At 37.8% G+C, this 20891-nt stretch overlaps 1 protein-coding gene and 1 long non-coding RNA gene across 2 annotated transcripts in view; one reads left to right on the top strand and one right to left on the bottom strand.

The window, feature by feature from the left end:
• The first annotated feature begins 3713 nt into the window (after positions 1–3713).
• Positions 3714–20891, top strand: part of LOC129948896 (kinesin-like protein KIF14) — a 106198-nt gene continuing 89020 nt past the window's right edge. The window contains exon 1 of the mRNA XM_056060046.1: positions 3714–5265. Coding sequence (XP_055916021.1) covers positions 3826–5265 — 1440 coding nt within the window. The 5' untranslated portion in view covers positions 3714–3825. The remainder of the gene's footprint in view (positions 5266–20891) is intronic.
• Positions 10766–14123, bottom strand: LOC129948899 (uncharacterized). The gene is made up of 2 exons (XR_008781972.1): positions 13808–14123; positions 10766–10963 (listed from the first exon to the last, which is right to left on the bottom strand). It is a non-coding gene; the product is annotated as an uncharacterized LOC129948899 (long non-coding RNA).

Genomic DNA, 20891 nt, shown 5'->3' with positions numbered 1-20891 from the left:
CGTTGCCTAGTATATCGCTGTGGCCTGGGACCCAGTAGAGTCTAATGTTGTGCTGTGCGCCAAGAACCTTGAGCTCCTTGCTGCAGCATGAAACAAGCTATGTTGTTTGGAAGCCTAAGCGAGACGGTTAACTTGAGAGATTCAGAACAGAAGCCTGCCCCTACACCAGTGTCCATTTTATAGCCATCAGTATAGATAGCTATTGATGACTCACTGTATCTATCCATTCCTCTCTGCTTTCGATGGCAGCCTAGAATGGTTTATGAAAATCAAGTTCGGGTATTTTATAGTCTGTTGTAGTACTATGACCCATAACTTTATGAAGGATCTGGGCATGTGCTATGGAACTGTTTATCCAGGCTTTAGTTTGACTAAGTTTCAGGGCACTTTTGGCCTCAGATTCTTGACTAAGGAGATTAGATTGAGCGTAACTTCCAGTCCCTCAGTTGGAGTGGATGTTATTGCTCCCGTAATGCCAGTGCACGCCAGTCTTTGAATTTTTGTCAAAGTTTCCAGGTTCATGCTCTTTTCTAAAGCTTTCCACCATACCAAATTACCATAGGTTAGTATTGGTCTAATTATCGCCGAATACATCCATCTGATAATTTTAGGGTTTGGTCCCCGAAAATTCTATTGCGGGAGTAAAAGGCAATCGATGCCTTTTTGAATCTATCTTTGGTGTTCAGGCCCCAGTTTAGTTTTGTATCTAAAATCACACCGAGATACTTTGCATGACCAGAGATTTTAAGAGGCAGCCTTCAATTGAAGGAATTTCAAAATCAGGTATTTTGCGTTTGTTAATAAATAGCACTAGTTCTGTTTTAGCTGGATTGACTGTAAGCCCACAGTTCCTAGTCCATTTGCTTACCAACGAGAGGGCGTATTCGGTTTGTTCACTGATAGTGGGTAGGCACTTGCCAGTCACTAGTAATGCAAGATCATCAGCGTAGGCTATTATCCTTACTCCACTTAATTTCAATTTAGAGAGTATGCCGTTCACGACAAGAACCCAAAGTAGCGGTGAGAGAACTCCACCCCTGTCCCTGGAGGTGGTTACTCTCACCCTTTCTTCCGCTAGCTCAGAGTTAATTTGTCTTTTTCTGAGCATACACATTATCCACTGTGCTATTGCCTTTTCGACTTCGTGGTCGTCCAAGGCTTGCTTCACTGTTTCGTTCTTCACGTTATTGAAGGCTCCCTCAATATCCAAGAACGTTGCAAGGGTGTATGTTTATATCAATTAGCCTTTCAAAAGTTTTCAAAATAAACGATATTAGACTAATGGGTCTATTTTCTTTGTTGACATTTTTTTTACAGCTGTTGAGCTGTCAGACAAAGCAAATGTTCAGATAATTGAACTAGAGCTTCCGTTAGGAGTCACATTACGGTCTTTTCCTTACGAGTGTCAAACGAAACGTGAGGTAGAGCTCCATTGTGATAGCATGCATTGAATTCCTATGGCTGAACTCGTAATCGTCAGGCGAAGCCCAAGCTTTATATTTATTCTTTTCTATTCTATCTTGTTTTAATTATGGCCTGCTCTACTATTAATGGTCTTTGCTTACATATTAGCGGTACTGCAAAATATCGATCATAAATGAAACTAGAAAGACAACATCAAAGAAAGAGAGAAAAAACCCTCATTTGCATTCTGTACCTGCAGTAGAATTTTGAAAATAGGGTTCAAGCCTTGAAACCATTCTGTGGATTTACACGGCCACTGTAAGACCAATTTTAACATACGCATGTTTGGCATAGTGGTCATCCTTTCAAAAGCTTACCAATCTTAAGAATATGTCAAAAATTCAAAGAATTGCATGTACAACTACATGAGGACTAAACGAACTGCAGCCCTAAAAACATTGCTCTCGCTTGCCCTCTCAATATATTCGTGAAGAAGCAAGCGGCCAAAAGCGCATTAGGTCTAAAATGGTGTAGTTACTGGAAGAGGGCTTACTTTGGTCAAATGAACATTAAGAACTCTATTAACATAGACATTGGCACTCAGCCTCAGAAGCCTTTTATAGATTTTATCCCAGTAGCATAAACAGGAATTCCCACAAAGAAAGACTGGACGGAAAACAGGGTCATTAATATAAATCTTGTAGGTATCTTTCTTTACGGATGGTACCAAAACGAGAGAGGTGCTAGGGTCTGACAGAAAGATCAATATAGCTTGCAATTACTCCAGAGTCTTTCAAGCAGAAGTACTGGTGGTTTCTAAAGCAGCTAAGGATCCTTCTTTCCATAATTTTTAAGTCAAAGACATGGACATATTTATCGACAGCCAAGCCGTAATCAAGGCCACATCTGCCAATGTCTCAAAGTCAAGGCTGGTACAGCAATGTTGTAGGGCCAATAAAGTAGGTAAATGAACAAACCCACCAATTTTTCATTTAAATCGCAAACAGCAGGTAGACAGCTCTTGAAACTTGCAGCGCTTGTAGAAATCTACGGCTAAGATTATGAAAGGTTAAACAAAATTCGATTTGCAACTAGATCGGCCTTAGCTGTCCTTACTAATTTGTATCTCAAAGAGTCACAGCTCATTAGACACCCACATGAACATCATCCGATAATGTAGAGGATGTGAGGACGAGGAGACCAAGGAAGATACCTTTCACTTTTTATGTGAATGAACAAGCCTATAGCCAAAAGAAGAATGCTAATATTGCCACCTTGAATTCTTAAATTTTCCCAAAAAACAGAATGGTTTATGGGGGTTCCCTCGACTTAAATTCGCATCAATCTTCCCAAAAACGACACAATCCTTTCCCTTTTTTAGGTAGTACAAGTGAGATGTTTTCTCGAACTTAACAAATATCTTACTATTTCAGTATATTCCCTACAAAAATTCAATTATATTTTATAGCCATTATTAGCCATTTTACTCTGTTTACAAGTTTCGGGGAAATTTGGATCAAGTCAAAATGGTCTGGGTCCAAATGGTTCGGACCCAACTGGCTCACTAGTATATGTCCACCTTAATAATTATGTTAGGATGTGATTTGTACACATTCGAATGTTTTTCGACATGCCTTTGTTTAGCGGTGAAATGTTGTCCCTTTGTTGTATGAAACAAAGGAGATAGCTCTTAATTACTTTTATAATACGAAAATGAATGTTGACTTAGTCCAAAGATTTCATTTAGTTTATTTTCATTTCAAACAAGCAATTTCTTTGTTCCTCCATAATGCTATTAGAAAAACTTATCGAGTTCATACTTTGAACTATCAAAAAGAAAATACGTTTTGATTTAAAAAAAAACATATCGAACATCTTTGCATTTCACGGTTGCACTTTTAAGTTTTCACACTGTTAACTGTCAGTTGTCTGTGCTGTTTAGTACTTAATGCACGGAATAAGTTTCTTGACACATAAACTTCTAGTAAGCCCTACCCAGTTATTTTGAAACATTCATGTGAATTTTGGTGCTGAGGTTTCAAGCTACTTTACTACGACTCTTCTTTTATATTTTGGAAAAGTCACTAAATGGCACTTTTATGCATGCTCAACATACAAGTTTTTTGAAATGACCAACACATCTAGTCTATGCCAAATGTGTACTAACCATAATTATTTTCCACGCACTACCTTACCATTCAACCATATGACGACAACAATTCAGCACAAATGTCACTCAGCCAGCACTGAAACTGACGTCGTGGTTGTAAACTGCAACCGCCTATGTAGTTCAATTCAAACTTAAAATTAAAAAACAATAAACGGACGAATACCAAACAAAAACTGCACTTTTTATTTTTCATTTATTTAATGTTAAACTTTTATATTAACAATCAAAACCGCTTTTATTAAACTCACAAAATGTCCTCAAAAAATACACCAGCAAATTTAAGGCTGCACAAAATACTTCAAGGTAGTACACCGAAGAGTAATTCTACACCGAATTCTGTTCAGAAGAAATTGGCGCGACCACTTTTTACGAGTAAATTGACTGATAGCCTATCTAGTGATTGTAATTCGGGAGCTAATACACCATTCTTGCCATCGTCTGCTGCCAAAACTCCTGGTTCAAGTCAAAAGTTCAAGCCAAAGACATGTACAACTCTAAATGCATGCTACACCCCTTCCTCTCTATTTAGATCGACAAAGAGTACTCCTCGTAGTGCCCTGGTGACGCCTCGAAGTACTGTCAAGCATATCTCAACAAGCACCCCGGAATGCTCCTCAAAAATATCAAATTCCTCCCGAAGATCAGAAGCCTCGACTATGGAAGATTCGGGAATAATGTCCAAGTCCATGAAAGACGTCGAAATAAGTAATCTTACAGTGGCTGTCCGGGTAAGACCATTAAATGCACAAGAGTGCACAAATCCCGGAGTCACGAATATTGTAAAAGTAGTTGACAACGAAGTCACCGTGTACACTGGGACGACTGCAGATAACTCGGCAGGAGTGAGTCATTGCTTCCAGTACGACCAGGCATTCTATTCCTGCAATATGGAGAGCAGCAACTATGCTAATCAAGAAACCGTTTTCAACGGCACGGGTATGGGACTTATAGATAGAGCATTCGAAGGCTATAACACATGTCTATTTGCCTATGGACAAACCGGTTCTGGGAAGAGCTACAGCATGATGGGCATAGAAGTTGATGACAGCGACGACATAGCAACCAATACTGAGGCCGGTATCATACCCAGATTCTGTCACGAGTTGTTCCGTCGCATCGAATCGTCTAAAGACAAACTTGAAGCCGAGATCGAAGTAAGCTACTTCGAGATCTACAATGAAAAAATCCATGATCTGCTGTGTGTTTCTGATCATAGCGAATCCCATAGTAGCACTCACAGAAACGCTCTCAAAGTGCGTGAGCACCCAGTTTGCGGCCCCTACGTTGTCGATCTTAGCATTCACCCAGTGGAGTCTTACTCCGCCCTTCGAAATTGGCTGGCTGTGGGAAATAGTCAACGTGCTACCGCAGCAACAGGAATGAATGATAAGAGCTCTAGATCCCATTCTATATTCAATATTGTTTTGAATTTATCAGAGGTCGATGCAAATGGTACTGACGCCGAGGGAAAGGTCAAACAGACTCGTCGAAGCAAGATAAGTTTAGTGGACTTGGCTGGCAGCGAACGCATCACACACACTGCAGGTTCAAATGGTGATCGAGTGCGAGAAGGAGTTAGTATCAACAAGAGTTTGTTGACCCTTGGAAAAGTGATTTCTAAACTGGCAGAGTCTAAGAAACAATCAAACTTTGTGCCATATCGGGAAAGCGTGCTGACTTGGCTGTTGAGGGTAAGTCTCTATCTATTTAACGTATATTTCCTTATCAATGTTAATTTTTTTTTGTTTCGTAAAAGAGATTACAAATTTTTGTATTGATTAGTTTATTGATGTGACACGAATAGATAAAAAACGCATTCAACGGGTAAATAGTCCATTCGCTTTATTAGTTTGTTTTTCTTTTTAAAATTTAGGTTGTAACTTTAAAATTTTACTGTTACTGTTATAAGAGTGTGCTGATGTTTTAGGGTCTACTGATGTTTGGATGATGAAAAAGGGTGTAGGGAATGACCCTTTTGCAATTTACTGTTTAGAGATTATCTAAAAATTAAAGTTGTTTTTTATAAATATTGAAAGTATCCTCTTCAATATATATTTCCTTTAGAAATAAAAACAAGGACTTCTTTCTAGTAACGATGATTATGATTTAATAATATTTATTTAATTTTCATAAAAACATTTAACGAAAATTTACTTGAAACAATATATAAAAACAAAGTATAAATTAATTCAAAGTATTGAATAGTCTAAGAGCGCATTTTCAACAACCCCTCTCGCTCCAGATGGTTTCGATTGGTCATCCTTTCGAATTGCTAAAAGATTCGTAAAATTAAGGAAAACATCTTTTGAAAGTGGTTTTGTCAAAATATCAGCTCTCATTTCATTTGATGGACAGTATCTTAGTTCGATGATCTTCTTCTCTCTTAGGTCTCTTCTATGATGGTGGCAAATATCAATATGTTTTGTTCGAGTTCCACACTTGTCGGATTCAATTAGGAATGCATCCTTGATAATCTTCATAGATTATTCGTAGCCAAATTAGTTCTCGACTTGCATGTGATGCCGCTACATACTCCGCTTCGGTTGAAGACATAGCTACTGAGGTCTGTTTACGACTTGACTAAGCTATGCTACTTCCTGCAAATTGGAATACAAACCCACTGGTTGATTTTCAGCATCTACAGAGCACACCAAAGTTTTGTCTTCATTTGTTTGAAGCCTAAAAGAACTGTCAACAGTCGTCCCAAGGTATCGCAGAACCTTTTTTACAGCTTTCCAGTCACTTTAAGTAGGAGATTCTATTTTTCTGCTTAAAATATTAACAGCTAAGGATACATCTGGTCTTGAAACGGTTGAAATATAAAGTAATGATCCAATAGCATTACGGTATAAGTTATTATTTGGTAACTTCGGACTTGTTTCTTCACTTGGACTCAAGAAACCTGTTTCAATTGGTATTAAAGTTCCTTTTGTCATCCAGAATTCCAGAATGTCATCAACATAAATCAACATAAATATTGTTTGACCGTTGCTTTCTTTCATTGAAAACAGACACGAATCAGCTGTCGATGCTTTTCTTTTTACTCTCTTGTTCCATTCCTGGTCTGATTGTTTTAGACCATATATGCTTTTATTAAGTCTAAGCACCTTTTCTTCATGACCCAACGTTTTGACCCCTGAGGGTTGGTCCATGAAAATTTCATCGCTCAGTGTTGCATTCAAGTAAGCATTTTTCACATCAAAATGCCGCACATGCAAACGTCTCAATTGTGTAACCACTAGAAGAGTTCTTATAGTTTCGTGTTTAACCACTAGCGCAATGGTCTCATCGTAATCTTCACCGAATTTTTGAGAAAATCCTCTTGCAACAAGTCGGGCTTTATGAGTACTAATGGTTCCGTCTGTTCTTCTTCCAGGCGGCAGATCTGTAAGTGTCCAAACTTTAAGCTCGTTCATTGACTTGATTTCCTCTTGTGCAGCTTCGGCAAGTGGTAAACGCAATACTTCATCCCAGGATTCTGGTTCTTTCGAGATACTAACCAGGGCTTTGTACGACAGACGTATTGGAGGAATGCCTTTATTTGAACGCTTTGAAATTGGAATTTCCTGATTTTCTGTCTGATCTAGAATGTCTTCACGCCTTGGGCTACTGACTTTTCTATAACGAGGGGCTCATATTCTTCAAACACTTGCTCCTCTTTAATGACAAGCGAGTCATTAAATGAGATGCTTTCGTCTCTTCCCAGTCTTATTGAAACATATTCTGAATTTTCTTTCGGAGAAGTATCTTCCGTTTCATAATGGTGTACAGTTCTAGATTCTTGGCTTTTTGTGGGTTGCTGATTCTTGGGTTCATTTTCGTTAATTTTCAAAGATCTGGATATCCAAACTCTATTAGATTTTAGATAAAGTATACGACATCCTTTTGAGTTGAGATCGTATCCAACAAAAACGCCTTCTTCTGCCTTGTCATCCCACTTCTTTCTCTTATGTTTTGGAACTAAGGTAAACGATTTGGATCCAAAAACTCTAATATGGCTCAGATCAGGTTTCTCTCCAGTAAACAACTCAATTGGAGTCTTCTCGAGACTTTTACTGGGTAGCCTATTCTGCAAATAGGCTGCTGTTGACACGACTTCTCCCCAAGAACGATTTGGAAGTATTGCATCAAGTAACATACAATTCGCTGCTTCAGTTAGGGTTCGGTTCTTGCGTTCAGCTACACCGTTTTGTTGTGGTGTGTATGGAACCGCGTACTGATGATGTATTCGTTCTTCAGAAATTCTTCCAAGTCTTTAGATACGTATTCCTTTCCTGCAAGAAAACGTTCCGGAACATACAAAATTTGAACTTCATAATGCTAAGTTCTCTTTTTTAAGCCACATGGCTTATTTATCACCTTCACTTGCTGTACGTTGAAGTTGACTTATCTATTAAACAAGTCATCCAGCAAATATTGAAACTACTCCAGTCGTTGATCGTCTTGTTTGAAGATCACCTACATAATCAGCATCACTTTAAACTGCATGTTTACATTTCCCAATCAGTCTAGGTAAAACTTTTCTTGCTGCAGAACTTACTTCAAAAGCGATATCAGGCCGAGTTGCTGCTGACAGGTATATCAAGTTCTAACAGCTTATCGATATGGAACTGATCCTTTCATTTTTTAAATCTTTGAATTTTGTTCTTCTCGACTTACTTGGGTCATCGCTGGATTACACTCATCCATTTTTAAACTTATTTACTTACTTAAGGTGGCGCTACAGTCCTGTGTAAACTAGGGCCATACCCAACAAACTTCTCCATCTAGCTCGGTCCCTAGCTAGCTGTCTCCACTTTCGCGCTCCAAGTTGAGTGAGGCCACTTTCCACTTGTGCGCGCCACCTGATCCGCGGTCTTCCTATACTGCGCTGTCTTGTGGGTATTGATTCAAAGACTTTCCGGGCCGGAGCATTGGTTTCCATGCGCTTTACGTGACCCAGCCATCTTAGTCGTTGAGCTTTTACCCTTCTGGCTAAGTCTACGTCGCTGTACAGCCTGTACAGCTCGTCGGAGATCACACGAAGAACTTTTCTCTCGAACCGACCCAAGGTGCTTTCATCCGCTTTTGTCATTATCCATGCTTGTGCACCGTACAGCAGGACGGGGATGATAAGGGGCTTATATAGCGACACTTTGGTCCTTCGAGAGAGGACTTTTCCACTCAATTGCTTTCTTAGCCCAAAGAAACAGCGGTTAGCAAGAGTTATAAGAGTTTACAGCGCAGCCTAGGTAGACGAAGTCCTTGACTACCTCAAAGTTACGTCTGTCGATGTTGACGTTTTGACCAAAACGTCGGTGTTGTATGTCCTTTCTTGACGACAACATGTACTTTGCCATCATTAACCGTTACACCCATTTTTGCCGCCTCTGTCTCAATAGCCTTATTGACATCACTCTAAGTTCTTCTTAGCATATGCTAGTAATTGGACAGACTTTTGTAAGATAGTGCCTCTAGTGTTGACGTGGGAACTCTGCACTATTCTTTCCTTCTGAGAAGTCGGTGTTCCTGTCGCCTCTTCTGCTCATAGAGCTCATGAGCAGCTCTCGTCCTTTTATGCAGCGCCGCCGCTTTGTATGCCTGTTGTTTGGCTTTATTTGCCTGCCGACTTTCCTCATCAAACCAGGGGTTCCTTGTTGGTGGCTGCTTGAAACCCAGCACATCAGAGGCGGCTTCTCTGATTGCACCTTGGCAATGTTGCCACTAGTTTTCGATATCTTGTGTTAGCGGCAGAGAACTTCGATAGAGGTTACTTGTAACTCGGTCGGAAAAGGATTTAGAGTTTGGAGATCACAGGCGATTGTAGCCGTTCGACTTTGTAGCTTCTCACAGCACCTCCCTGTTTTGGCTTGGGTATGGAAACCCGTAGTGCTACCTTGGCTACAACGAAGGAGTGGTCCAATTCGATGTTAGCTCCTCGGAAATTTCGGATATCCATGATACAGGAAGCGTGTCTGTCGTCGATCGCAATATGGTCAATCTGGTTGACGGTAGATTGATCTGGCTACCATGACGTTTCGCCCCGCAGCAAAATACATGAGCCTGAATCCGTTGTCGGAAGTGTTGTCGTGCAGGCTGTTTTTCCCGATTATTCAACCAAATATGTCATCCCTTCCTAGCTTTACATTAAAACCGCCCAGGACAGTTTTAATATCGTAGCTAGGACACTGCTCATATGTTTTGTCTAGGAGCTCGAAGAACATATCTTTGGTATTGTCGTCCTTCTCTTCTGTGGGGGCGGGCGTGCATATCAGACTAATGTTGCCGAATTTAGCCTTGCTGCGTATGGTCATGAGGCGCTCATTGATGCACCTATAGCTCAAGACTTCTTGCCTAAGTCTGGCTCCAATGACGAAGCAGCATCCAAATAAGCGCTGTTGGTTTTCGTGGAAGCAGTCACCATAGTAAATTTCGCAGTTTTTCATCCTCTTTTTGCCGGGCCCATCATATCGTATTTCCTGGATGGCGGTGATATCTGCTTTATAGCGGTCTAGGGCCTCCGCTAATTCTTCGTCCGCACGTGGTCTGTTAAGGGACCTTACATATCCTCGGGCATATCCGAAGTTCGTTGTCCTTAATTCGTTTGCGTAGGTTGTCAACAAAATCCGTCCGTGTCCGAGGCTTGTTGGTGTTTCGCAACTATGAGGCTTTTACGTGGCCAGGAAGTCACCCCGACGACACAACCACCAACCTTGAGTGTCAGATCCTTAGTATAACTCCAAGGATGGGGAGCCGGATAAAACCGCTCATTTTAGGCCTGGGCTCCGATTAAGTCGAAGAAGCCCAATAAGGTGTTTACTAAGTAGTTCAACCTTACTGGAACTGTAGACGCCACCGTTGATTCCGTCCACTGCCGTCTGGATAAAGAGAGGTGCCTTAGTGGAAACACCTCTCCCCCCTCTCGTTTGCTTGCCCAACAACTTTCCACTGGGGTTAGAACCCAATCTCCAGTTGAGGTACTAGGCACCCGATGTTCACCGCGGGGAGGTGAGAGTAGGAGTTGATAGACAGAGGTGAGTTTTGAGAAAAATCTGTGGACGCTTGTGTCCTCTTGAATGCACATGTCTACCATTTGAACATTAACAAATTATTGCATTCATTTGAAATAAAAATAATTACTTAACCCAGCTTACTTTGATTTAGTGCTGACCTTAATTAAACAAAGGAATCGGTGAGGGTAAAATTTAAAGGAACTGTAAATATGTATTTTATGTTTTTTTTTCTATTAAATTTACAACAAAGTTAAAACTTAAGTTTAATAAATGATATCAGGAACTAGATTTAGCCGCTCTCTGAGACGTTGAACAATCATTCGATGTTTTTTACATTTGCATAGCTTAGGAATACATTTGCACTTTGAGATGGGTTGTTTTTTTATCGTTTGTTCATCTGAAAAAAAATTATAAAACATGAAAAATTACTGATTTTATATTTTGCAGTTTTGTATTTTGAATAGAGTTTTATACATATGTGTACAATCCTCTAGTTTTTAAACAAAACAATTTGACGACATTTTGACATCAGTTATTTAAGATGAAAATGACTTTAAAATTTAAAAAAATCTTGGGGACTAAACAAGGTTATTAATAATATAATATTATTCTCTTCATAACTATTACTCTCTGCTCTCATTCACGGAAGTACAGTCTTAACAGTAAAACGATTTGAAAGATTATTATCATCAGACATGCAACATTTATAAAGAAAGAAAAATTACAAGTTTGTTGACTTCTTAACAATTTAATGTCGTGTCCAGAAACAAAGAAATATTTCGAAACCACAAACAAAAGAATAATGCGTTTTATTTTCTTTATGTTTTTTTTTGTATTTTATCATTCATATTTATTGGAAATTGTTGTAATTGGTCTTTTTGTTTTTAACGATTTCATGACAAATCATTATGACTCATTTGTGTCGATAGACCAAATAGATAGACAAATGTAAACAAATATTTTTTAAGAGTGTTTATATAAAGTGTTAACTTTATTCAAAATGTATGATTTATGTAAAGCTTTAAGGCTTTAAGAACATAGGCAAACATCTTTTTCTGCTATTTTCAAGGAAATACAAAATTCCATATGTTATTAAAGGTATCCAATGAAATTTCTTACACGAGGCTTATTATCTAAGTCTTATTTTACACAAAAACTTAATTGGAAACGTAATATTCAAGAAAAAGTCAAAAAAGCTACTGTAGCTCTCTTCTCTTGCGAACAAACTATTGGTAATAAATTGGGCTTATAACCCCGATTTACGCATTGGTTCTACACATCAATATTCTGACCGATTTTAATGTACGGTGTGGCAGTATGGTGGATTGCTTTAGAAAGAGCTATAAACCGCGACAAACTAAATAAAGTCCAGCGTTCAACTTGTCTACGTATAGGCGGATGGCTTCGCGCGACCTCATCTACGGCAATGGATACTCTACTCTACCTAACAGCTTTTGATATACTTAGCAAATAAATACCTGCAAGCTCTACTGATCGCCTCAAAGCCTCGTTGCAGTGGGTTAGCAACAACAATTGATACTTCGTAATTCTTGAATAAGTAGAATCAATTCCAAAGCACACAGACTACTCCATCCCCCAACTGCAATTCGACAGAAACTTCAAGATTTCTATGCCTTGCAGATCTTTCTGGGAGGATAGGGCATTCCTGGAAGACGAGTCAATCCACTTTAACACAGATGGATCAAAAACAAATGAAGGGGTTGGTGGAGGTGTGTACTCTGAACGACTGAAATTAAGTCTCTCACATTAGTCCTTCCCAAAGAAGTCTAGTCCTAGCTTAAAGAAAACGTGGTATTAACATCTGCTACCCGTATTTTCTCAGATTGTCAGGCCGCTATGAAAACTCTGGCATCGATCTCCACAAACTCTATAAGAGTCCACAACTGTCGATCATCTCTTATAAAAAGTTTAATATTCACCTTTTCCGAGTGCAAGGTCATAGAGAAATTTCAGGAAACTGTAGAGCAGATGAACTCCCAGAAATGGTACAGTACGACCGATTCTACCACCTTTGGCTAATGCTGGCATACCAATCGCTACTTGTAAACTGTTACTAATGTAAGACGCTATGAAGAAGGCAAACACCAGTTGAAACAACATCACCACGTGTCAGGTCACAAAAAACATCTGGCCAACACTAGATGTAAAACGTTCAAGGTGCTTGCTATCTCTAAGCAGATCGCATATAAGCTCGATAATAGGTGTCATAACCGGACACCGTTTAATAGCAAAGCCCGCCACGTGGCTAGGCGTATTCTCAAATGATTTTTGCAGAAATTGTATGGATTAAGAAGATGAAGAAACAGTCCTCCTCCTCCTATACATGCCCTGCTCTAGCCTTAACTACGAAAATTCTTCTATACCGATCTAAACAATCTCAATCATATGCACATTATCAGTCTTTCACGTTTCGTGAGTGATTCAATCTGGTTTCATTAAAAGCTTCAAGATTCATGAGGTACATATCACAAAAGGCCATTTAACTGGCCTAAGTGTGTCCTACTCCATCAGGGACATTAACCGTAACCTAACCTAACCTGTGTCATTTCTTTGATTTTAAAGTCTTTCTTGAGACTATGGCCTCTTTCACACGATACGGTGTGAATGCTACATGCTACCCTTCCTTGAACATCGGACATTGTTGGGTTATGGTGTAAAGACAATTTTATCCTAGTGTAATATGGAAATATGCTATTTCGCGAAATTATCTTCGAACTTAATAAACTCGATCTGAGCAATGATCATTCACCTCATCGAAATAATTTACTTTAAATTTAAAATATGGAGAAACAATTAAATAAATTTATGAATGGGGGCGTCTTTTTTATTCAAACATCGAAAAACCAGGTTTTCAAATGGCATTTTTGGTATTTTACGACTCTTTAAATAATTTCTACTTCGGAACATTTGATTATAATAACTTGTTTCTTTTATTTATTACTTGCCCCCCTTAAGCCTGTGTCCCTTGTTGTTAATGGTAAGAGATACAGCCGCGAACATATCAGCGATTGTTAGAAATTCTCAGAGATATTTGCTCTCATCGTAAATTAATGATTTTTCTCTCGCCGAAACAATAGAAATAGTTTTTGGTTTCCAACATGTGTGCATATGGTTTTTTTTTATATTAAAGGGACTACCTCAACATTTACTATATTGTTGTTTCTTTTTCAATTGTCGCATTAAATAAATAATTTATAATGATAAACAAAAACAAACTTACCTCTTTTTCGTTCGCCAACTTTTGTTGTTCGCTCTGACTTTGATTGCTGACTTATATTTCTCAAGATTTTCTTAAACATTTTGTGCGCAGTTTAAAATAAATATTACCTGTTGTTGTTTATCTAACGTATTTGTTTTTAGAATTCTTGTTTACAAAAAAAAATTAAACCACTGGTTGACCTTCGTTACTTGATCTCATATATGTTATTAATTTATTGATCTAATTAGTATTTTATTCAAATAGCTGAATGGTTGGGTGAGTTGTAATTATGAGGGAATATTTAGTTTCACTCTGATTGACTTGATGAGTTCTTGTTGAATGAACATGCATTCACTGGGACTTATAAGCAAAAGTTTATTCAACAATTTGTGTGGTCGATGTGGTAGATTTAAAAAAATACGACCCAACTATATCATATAGCTCCCGTTTACACATAATTTTGTGATAAAATATTTGTTGTTTGATAAGTTCTGGTTACCACCAAAAAATAATTTCAAACAGGAAAGCAACAACCTAGATTTATAACAAATCAACAATATTTTAAAATCATGTAATGTGTATATAATTTTTATTTTGTGTTGCGTTTTTTTATTGCTATTTTATGAAAACCCTTGGTGTCGCATTTATTTATTATATTTTGATTTTGATCGAGAATAGTAATTGAAAGATGTTATTTTGTTTCTTTAAAGGCAATGTGATAACTTCGACAATTTCAAGAATTTTTATAACAGAGTCGCTAGCACTAAGAAATGATTGAAAAGGAGATTCCAATTGGCTGGTTTTTAATGTCTGCACATTGTAATGACTGGGAATGTGCAGAAGCATTCCACATTCTGTACTTCACAATATATTCACAACTTGGGTTCAAGGGTAAACTGATTAGAATTAATTGAGGGAGGAAATGCCACTAGCTATTTTACTAGACATTTTTTATGAAAACTTATGTTGAAAAGTCTGGTATCCCAATTATTCAAAACTCAATCCATCATATTGCCCTTGAAGAAACCATAAACTTTTATATGAAAAATCATAATAACAAAAAAAATGTGTACCAAACTTTAAAAAAGTGAACTTAGATGCAATGACCGAATATCTTTCTTGCTTTCCTTGGAATTCATATATTTCAAAAGTCAATTTTAGTAACGCAAATAAATATTTTTTATCCTTTATTAATGAAGCTGTACGTAGATTTGTTCCACTTAAAAAATCAAATCCAGCTTGGTTTTATAAGAGACTTGTTAATTTAAAAAGTAGGAAAAAAAAGTTTACTTACTTACTAAGGGTGGCACTACAGTCCGGGCGGACTTTGGCCTCAACCAACATGCGTCTCCAGCCAACTCGGCCCCTAGCTAGCTGCCTCCAGTTTCGCACGCCAAATTGGTTGATGGCTTCACCTACCTGAGTGCGCCACCTGAGTCGCGGTCTTCCTTTACTGCGCCGTCCCTCGGGATTGGATTGGATGGCCCAGCCATCTAAGCCGTTGGACTTTAAATATGCTAACTAGGTCAGTGTCGCTGTACAGACCGTGCAGTTATATCTTCTCCCCCATTCTCCATCTATGCGTACGGGACCAAAACTCACCCGAAAAATTTTTCTCTCGAAGCATCCTTAGACGCTCTCACCTTTCTTTGACAGGAAAGAGTCCTCAACGCCATAAATGAGAATCGGAATGATGAGAGTCTTATAGATTGTGATTTTAGATGCCCGAGAGAGGACTTTACTTCTCAATTGCCTTCTAAGTCCTAAGAAACAGCGATTTGCAAGAGTTATTCCTCGTTTGATTTCAGCGCTGGAGTGGTTATCTGTGTTAATAGTGGTGCCTGGGTAGACAAAGTCCTTAACTACCTCAAAGTTATAGCTGTCCATGGTGACGTTTTGTTCAAGACGTCGTTGGTCTTGCCCTCATTGACCACTAAACCCATCTTCTTCGCTACCGTCGCAATACTAAAAAACGCTCCAATGACATCACGCTTTGATCTTCCAATCATGTCAATATCATCTGCGTATCCAAGTAATTGAACGGACCTTTGGAAGATTGTGCCTCTAGTGTTGACGCTTGAGTTTTGCACAATTCTTTCCAGAACGATGTTGAAGAAGTCGCATGACAGTGCATCGCCTTGACTAAAACCTTTTTTGACATCAAATGCATCGGTAAGATCTTTTCCGATCTCTATAGAGCAGCGTGCATTCTCTTTCGTCATTCTGCACAAACGGATAAGTTTGACAGGGATGCCAAAACTAGACATTGCTCGGTAGAGCTCTTCCCTATAGATGCTGTCATACGTGGCTTTAAAATCGATGAAGGGGTGGTGGGTATCGATTTGAAGTTCCTGGGTTTTATCCAAGATCAGCCGTAGTGTGAATATTTGGTCGATAGTGGACTTTCCTGGTCTGAAGCCACACTGATAAGGACCTATCAGGTTGTTGACGAATGGCTTCAGACGCTCGCATAATATGGCAGAAGGGAACTTATATGCAATGTTAAGGAGACTAATGCCTCTGTAGTTGTCGCAATTAAGAAGGTCTCCTTTCTTATGTATCGGGCAAACTATGCTGAGATTCCACTCATCGGGCATGCTTTCTTCCGACCATATTTTGCAGATGAGTTGATGCATGCTCCCTACCAAGTCAACGCCTGCTGCTTTGAATAGTTCGGCAGCGATGCCGTCAGCTCCAGCAGCTTGGTTTGACTTAAGTTAAGATATAGCTATCTTCACTTCGTCGAGGTCGGGTAGGTGGAATGATTGACCTGCGTCGCCTAGGTTGAGTTGTTCTATCTCCCTGACGGTGGAATTCGGTTCGTCATCGCCGTTATATAATTTGGAGAAGTGGTCTTTCCATATTCTCAACATCGACTGTGGTTCTACTACGATGTCCCCTGATCGTTCTTAGAGGCTTCAGTTCGTGGCTGGTACTCTTGGGAGTTTTTTTTCCCTTTTGGTAAAATTTACGAACCTCATTCCTGTTGTGACATGCTCTCTTTTTTCCATCTAAGAAGCCGGTGTACCTCTCTACTCTTCTGCTCCTAGAGAACACGAGCAGCTCTGGTCCTTCTGTGCAGCGCGAAAGTATTGAATTTCGATCGAGATTATTAAATTGACAAAAGGAATTCAATACCCTCAATAAATTGTTGTATCGATCCTATAGATTCTAATATAGAAAATAATAGTAAAAGCTTTTGGAATTTTTTTAACTCTAAACTGTTATGCAAGCTGTATGAATTTCTTAAATATATCAACAACCATCTTTAATTTGTTCCTTTCTCAGGGTCAGTTCCTAGAGTGTTGTAAATTTTCTTACATAACACCAGTATTTATGTAAGTCAGGATCTAAACAGGATGTTACTAATTATAGACCAATCTGTAAAATTTCAGCTTTGCCAAAGTTATTTGAAAAGATAGTCTATCTTTTCAAACAAAAGTCATTGTTTCAGTATACCAACATGATTTTATATCTAGAAGATCTACGGTAACTAATCTATCGTTTATGATTATATAATAATCAAATAAATCAAATAAACAATTTTAAATTAAATGTTTAAACGGATATTATATTTACAGATTTCGCCAAAGCTTTTGATCGCGTTATTCAAAGGGTCGTTTGAATAAACGCTTGCAGTTTGATTTTCACTCTAACCTTTTCGATTGGTTAACATCTTATTTAACTCGAAGGATTCAAATTGTTAAAATTGAGGATTTTTTTCTGAACGGATCTTAGTGTCATTTGGTGTCCCTCAGGGCAGCCATTTGGGACCACTATTATTCCTATTATTTATCAATGATATTTCTGACATATTCAAAAATTCATCATGTCTCCTATTTGCGGATGATCTGAAACTGTATAGCACCACTAAATCCATTCAAGATTGTACTTTGTTGAATGATGATTTAAATAGATTGGCTCATTGGTGTGACAAAAATTGTCTACACTTAAATGTCTCTAAGTGTCAATTTATGTTCTGTTTCCGTATCCGAAGTTGTACTCGATACAAAACTTTCCTTCTTGCCGTACATAGATTACATAATCAATTAATCCAATCAAATGCTAGGGTTCATTAAGGGAAACACTGAAGAATTAAATCTCTTGTTAATTCTTTGGTTAGAACAGTGCCTGAGTACTGCAATATGGTTTGAAATCCAACTGATAAAAACTCGTGTAAGCGAATCGAAACAAAGGAAATTAACAAGATATGCATTTTTTTAAATTAAATTGGAGGATTGATACTCCACCTTATAAAACCAGGTGCCAGTTATTTGGAATACAAAGTCTGGAAAGTCGTCGTACATACATCTAAGCTTATTATATCTTTTGAGTTTTGTCCAACAGACTCAAGCGAGTTATTGGAGCATCTGCCCACATATGAGAATTCTACTCGAGTTTCGGACGAACATAGGCTTTATAAATTATGGTCAGGTCAGAAGGGGTACAATATTTCTTGCATCGTCGGAGAAAACCTAAACAATTACCATCATTTTCGTGGATGTCGAATATGTGATCACTACACAACAAGTGGTTTGTGATGCAAATACCTAGAACTGAAAGCTGTTTAGTATCCTCGATGTATCACCCATTTATAGTGGTATTGGGAAGGGTTACACTTTTGCGACAGTAGACAGCATTTAGTTTTGAAGCATTACATTTTGCACGGTTTTTAATTCCCCACGCTGTCAAGATCAGAATCTAATCAGTTCATCACAAGCTGCCGTTGTTAGTCCACATCCGAATATATATGAATTAAACATTCCGAAAGGTAATTTCGTAAAGGTAAATTCGTCAAATGCACCAAATGCACCCATTTTCGATAAGAGATCTTGATGTCAAACTCTATCAATTGCAATATTCTTACGTTCTGCAAAACGATGTAAGGATTTGTTCAATTGTTCGGTGAGATAAACCATGAGATCACTAGTGAACCTATTGCTACGTAAACTATACTACCGGTTTTTAAAAAGCTTTCGTTCTTCTTGATATTTCTTAAGCTGAAAATTGATAAACGTTTCCATGACCTTGGAAAGAAGTTCAATTGGACGATAGCTATAGGGATAGGAGGTTTCGCGTTAGTTCTAGAATCGTTTACGCTTTCAAGTGCAGAAAGAGTCATGTCACTCATTGGCAGCATCAATTAATAGCAAACTTTCAATTGGCTTTCTCAATCGAGCTTACAAAAGGAGTTTTATTATAAAAAAGCGTCGAAACCGACGATGGTTTGAATAAATGTTCATTAACATTTTTTGAGGAGCATACAAAAGTTTTTTTTTTCAATAGTAATACAAAATGTTTTATGACAAAATTTAAAATACTGAAAATGTGATGCCTAGAATCATGTATAAACAAAAACACGTTGAAGTTTTATAATTTTCTAATTCTCTTTCAAATAGCATATGTTCTAAATTCTTAAAGCATTACATGTATGTGCTCATAATTGAAACTTAATCTCGTCTCCTGTTGCTCTTCAAATTTTATATCATTTATGAATATGTAATTATCAATTAAAAATGCAAAGAGTCATGGGTTTTTATGTTAAATATTCAATGCAATTTTCCCACATTTAACTCATTCAATTAGTCATAATCATAACTCTCGTACATTTCATTTGAATTTAGTTAGCATTTTCAACTGGTTCAACTTGCTTTGGGGTTTTCAGTTAATACAAAAAATATAATGATACTATAAATCTGGATATTGACATACCTTGTCTATGAACCTATACTCGTATGTATTTGATTTAAACGAAAAGAACAACTTTTTCTTATTTCGAAATTCTTGAGATCAATTTACAGATCCGTAACATGAAGCTATACTAAGTAATCTCGTGGAACGCCAGAGTTGGTATACAAATATGATGACCGCTCATTCCTAAAAAGTACGCTGCCTGATCTATTATACATATAAGTACGACGAAACTTAACTAACAAATTTATCGTTAAAGCCCTTAGATTTAAGTTTGAAAATTAATGTTTGATGGCACAATTTATCAAAGGCCTTACTGAATTCTGTGAAGACACAGTCAACTTGTTTCCGTTTTTCAAACGAATCTAAACAAAAAGAACTGAAATGAAAGAGGTTAGTAACTGTTGGCTTATTTTGAACAAAACCATGTTGACTGTCACAAATTATAGATTTATGGTATACCATACAGGCTTACAAAAGGATAAGCTCTGTACACGTACACACGATATCTCTGTACATGTTCTGGTCCATTTTGGTGTCAATTTTTACGATGGGGCCAACGCCGTGCCATGAAAAAGCAGCCCAGACCATAACGTTGCTTCCATCGTGTTTCACCTTCTTAATGGTGTAACTTGGATCATATTCCCTGTTGTTTGGACGCCATACATATTTTTTCCCATCCGATCCGAACGCTTAAAATTTGAGTTCATCGCTCCAGAACACGTTTTTCCAAAAACGAATTCGTTTGTCTAGGTGAGTTTTGGCAAATTGTAACCTAGAGCAACGCACCCACGTAGATTGTTTTCATTTATAATCGGCGTCTTATGGTCCTTGAGGAAGCATTTACTCCATAGTTCGTTGAAAGTTCGCTTCGAATGTCACTGGAGGTCTTAAACGGATCCTTGGTCGATAACCTATAAATAATTCTATTTTTATTTGTAGTTGTCTTTCTGGCCCGGGGGTTTTGTTTAACGTTTTCAATCGCTCCAAACTTTTTGAAATGACAAAGGGCATTATAAACCAGCTTCCTGCAGCATTCTAACAACTAAGAAATGTCTGTTACCTTTTGACTTCATTTTCATTTTCGTATAATTTGTTCGAGTTCTATTTTGCGTTCTATATTTATGTAAAATATAAATTTCAATCGTACGTTTTGTTGACGTTTCAGCTTTTAACACTCTTAAAAAAAATTATTACCAACATTTAAACCTTAAACATCATGACTTGTGGCTGGAACTAAAGGCCAAATAGTGGAAATATGGAAAAATGCAGAAAAGTAATTTTTCGAAAGGATTATGATTTTTGACTATGTTAATAATATAAAATAGAAATTATTTTCTTGTAAAAGAAAATTGTTCTGATTGAAAAGGCTTAGTTTCTACCAAAATTATTATGTAGTACATCTCTACAAAGC

The sequence above is a fragment of the Eupeodes corollae genome, chromosome 3 (assembly GCF_945859685.1).
Source record: "Eupeodes corollae chromosome 3, idEupCoro1.1, whole genome shotgun sequence".
Lineage (NCBI taxonomy): Eukaryota > Metazoa > Arthropoda > Insecta > Diptera > Syrphidae > Eupeodes > Eupeodes corollae.
This window is presented reverse-complemented; position numbering and strand designations above follow the sequence as displayed.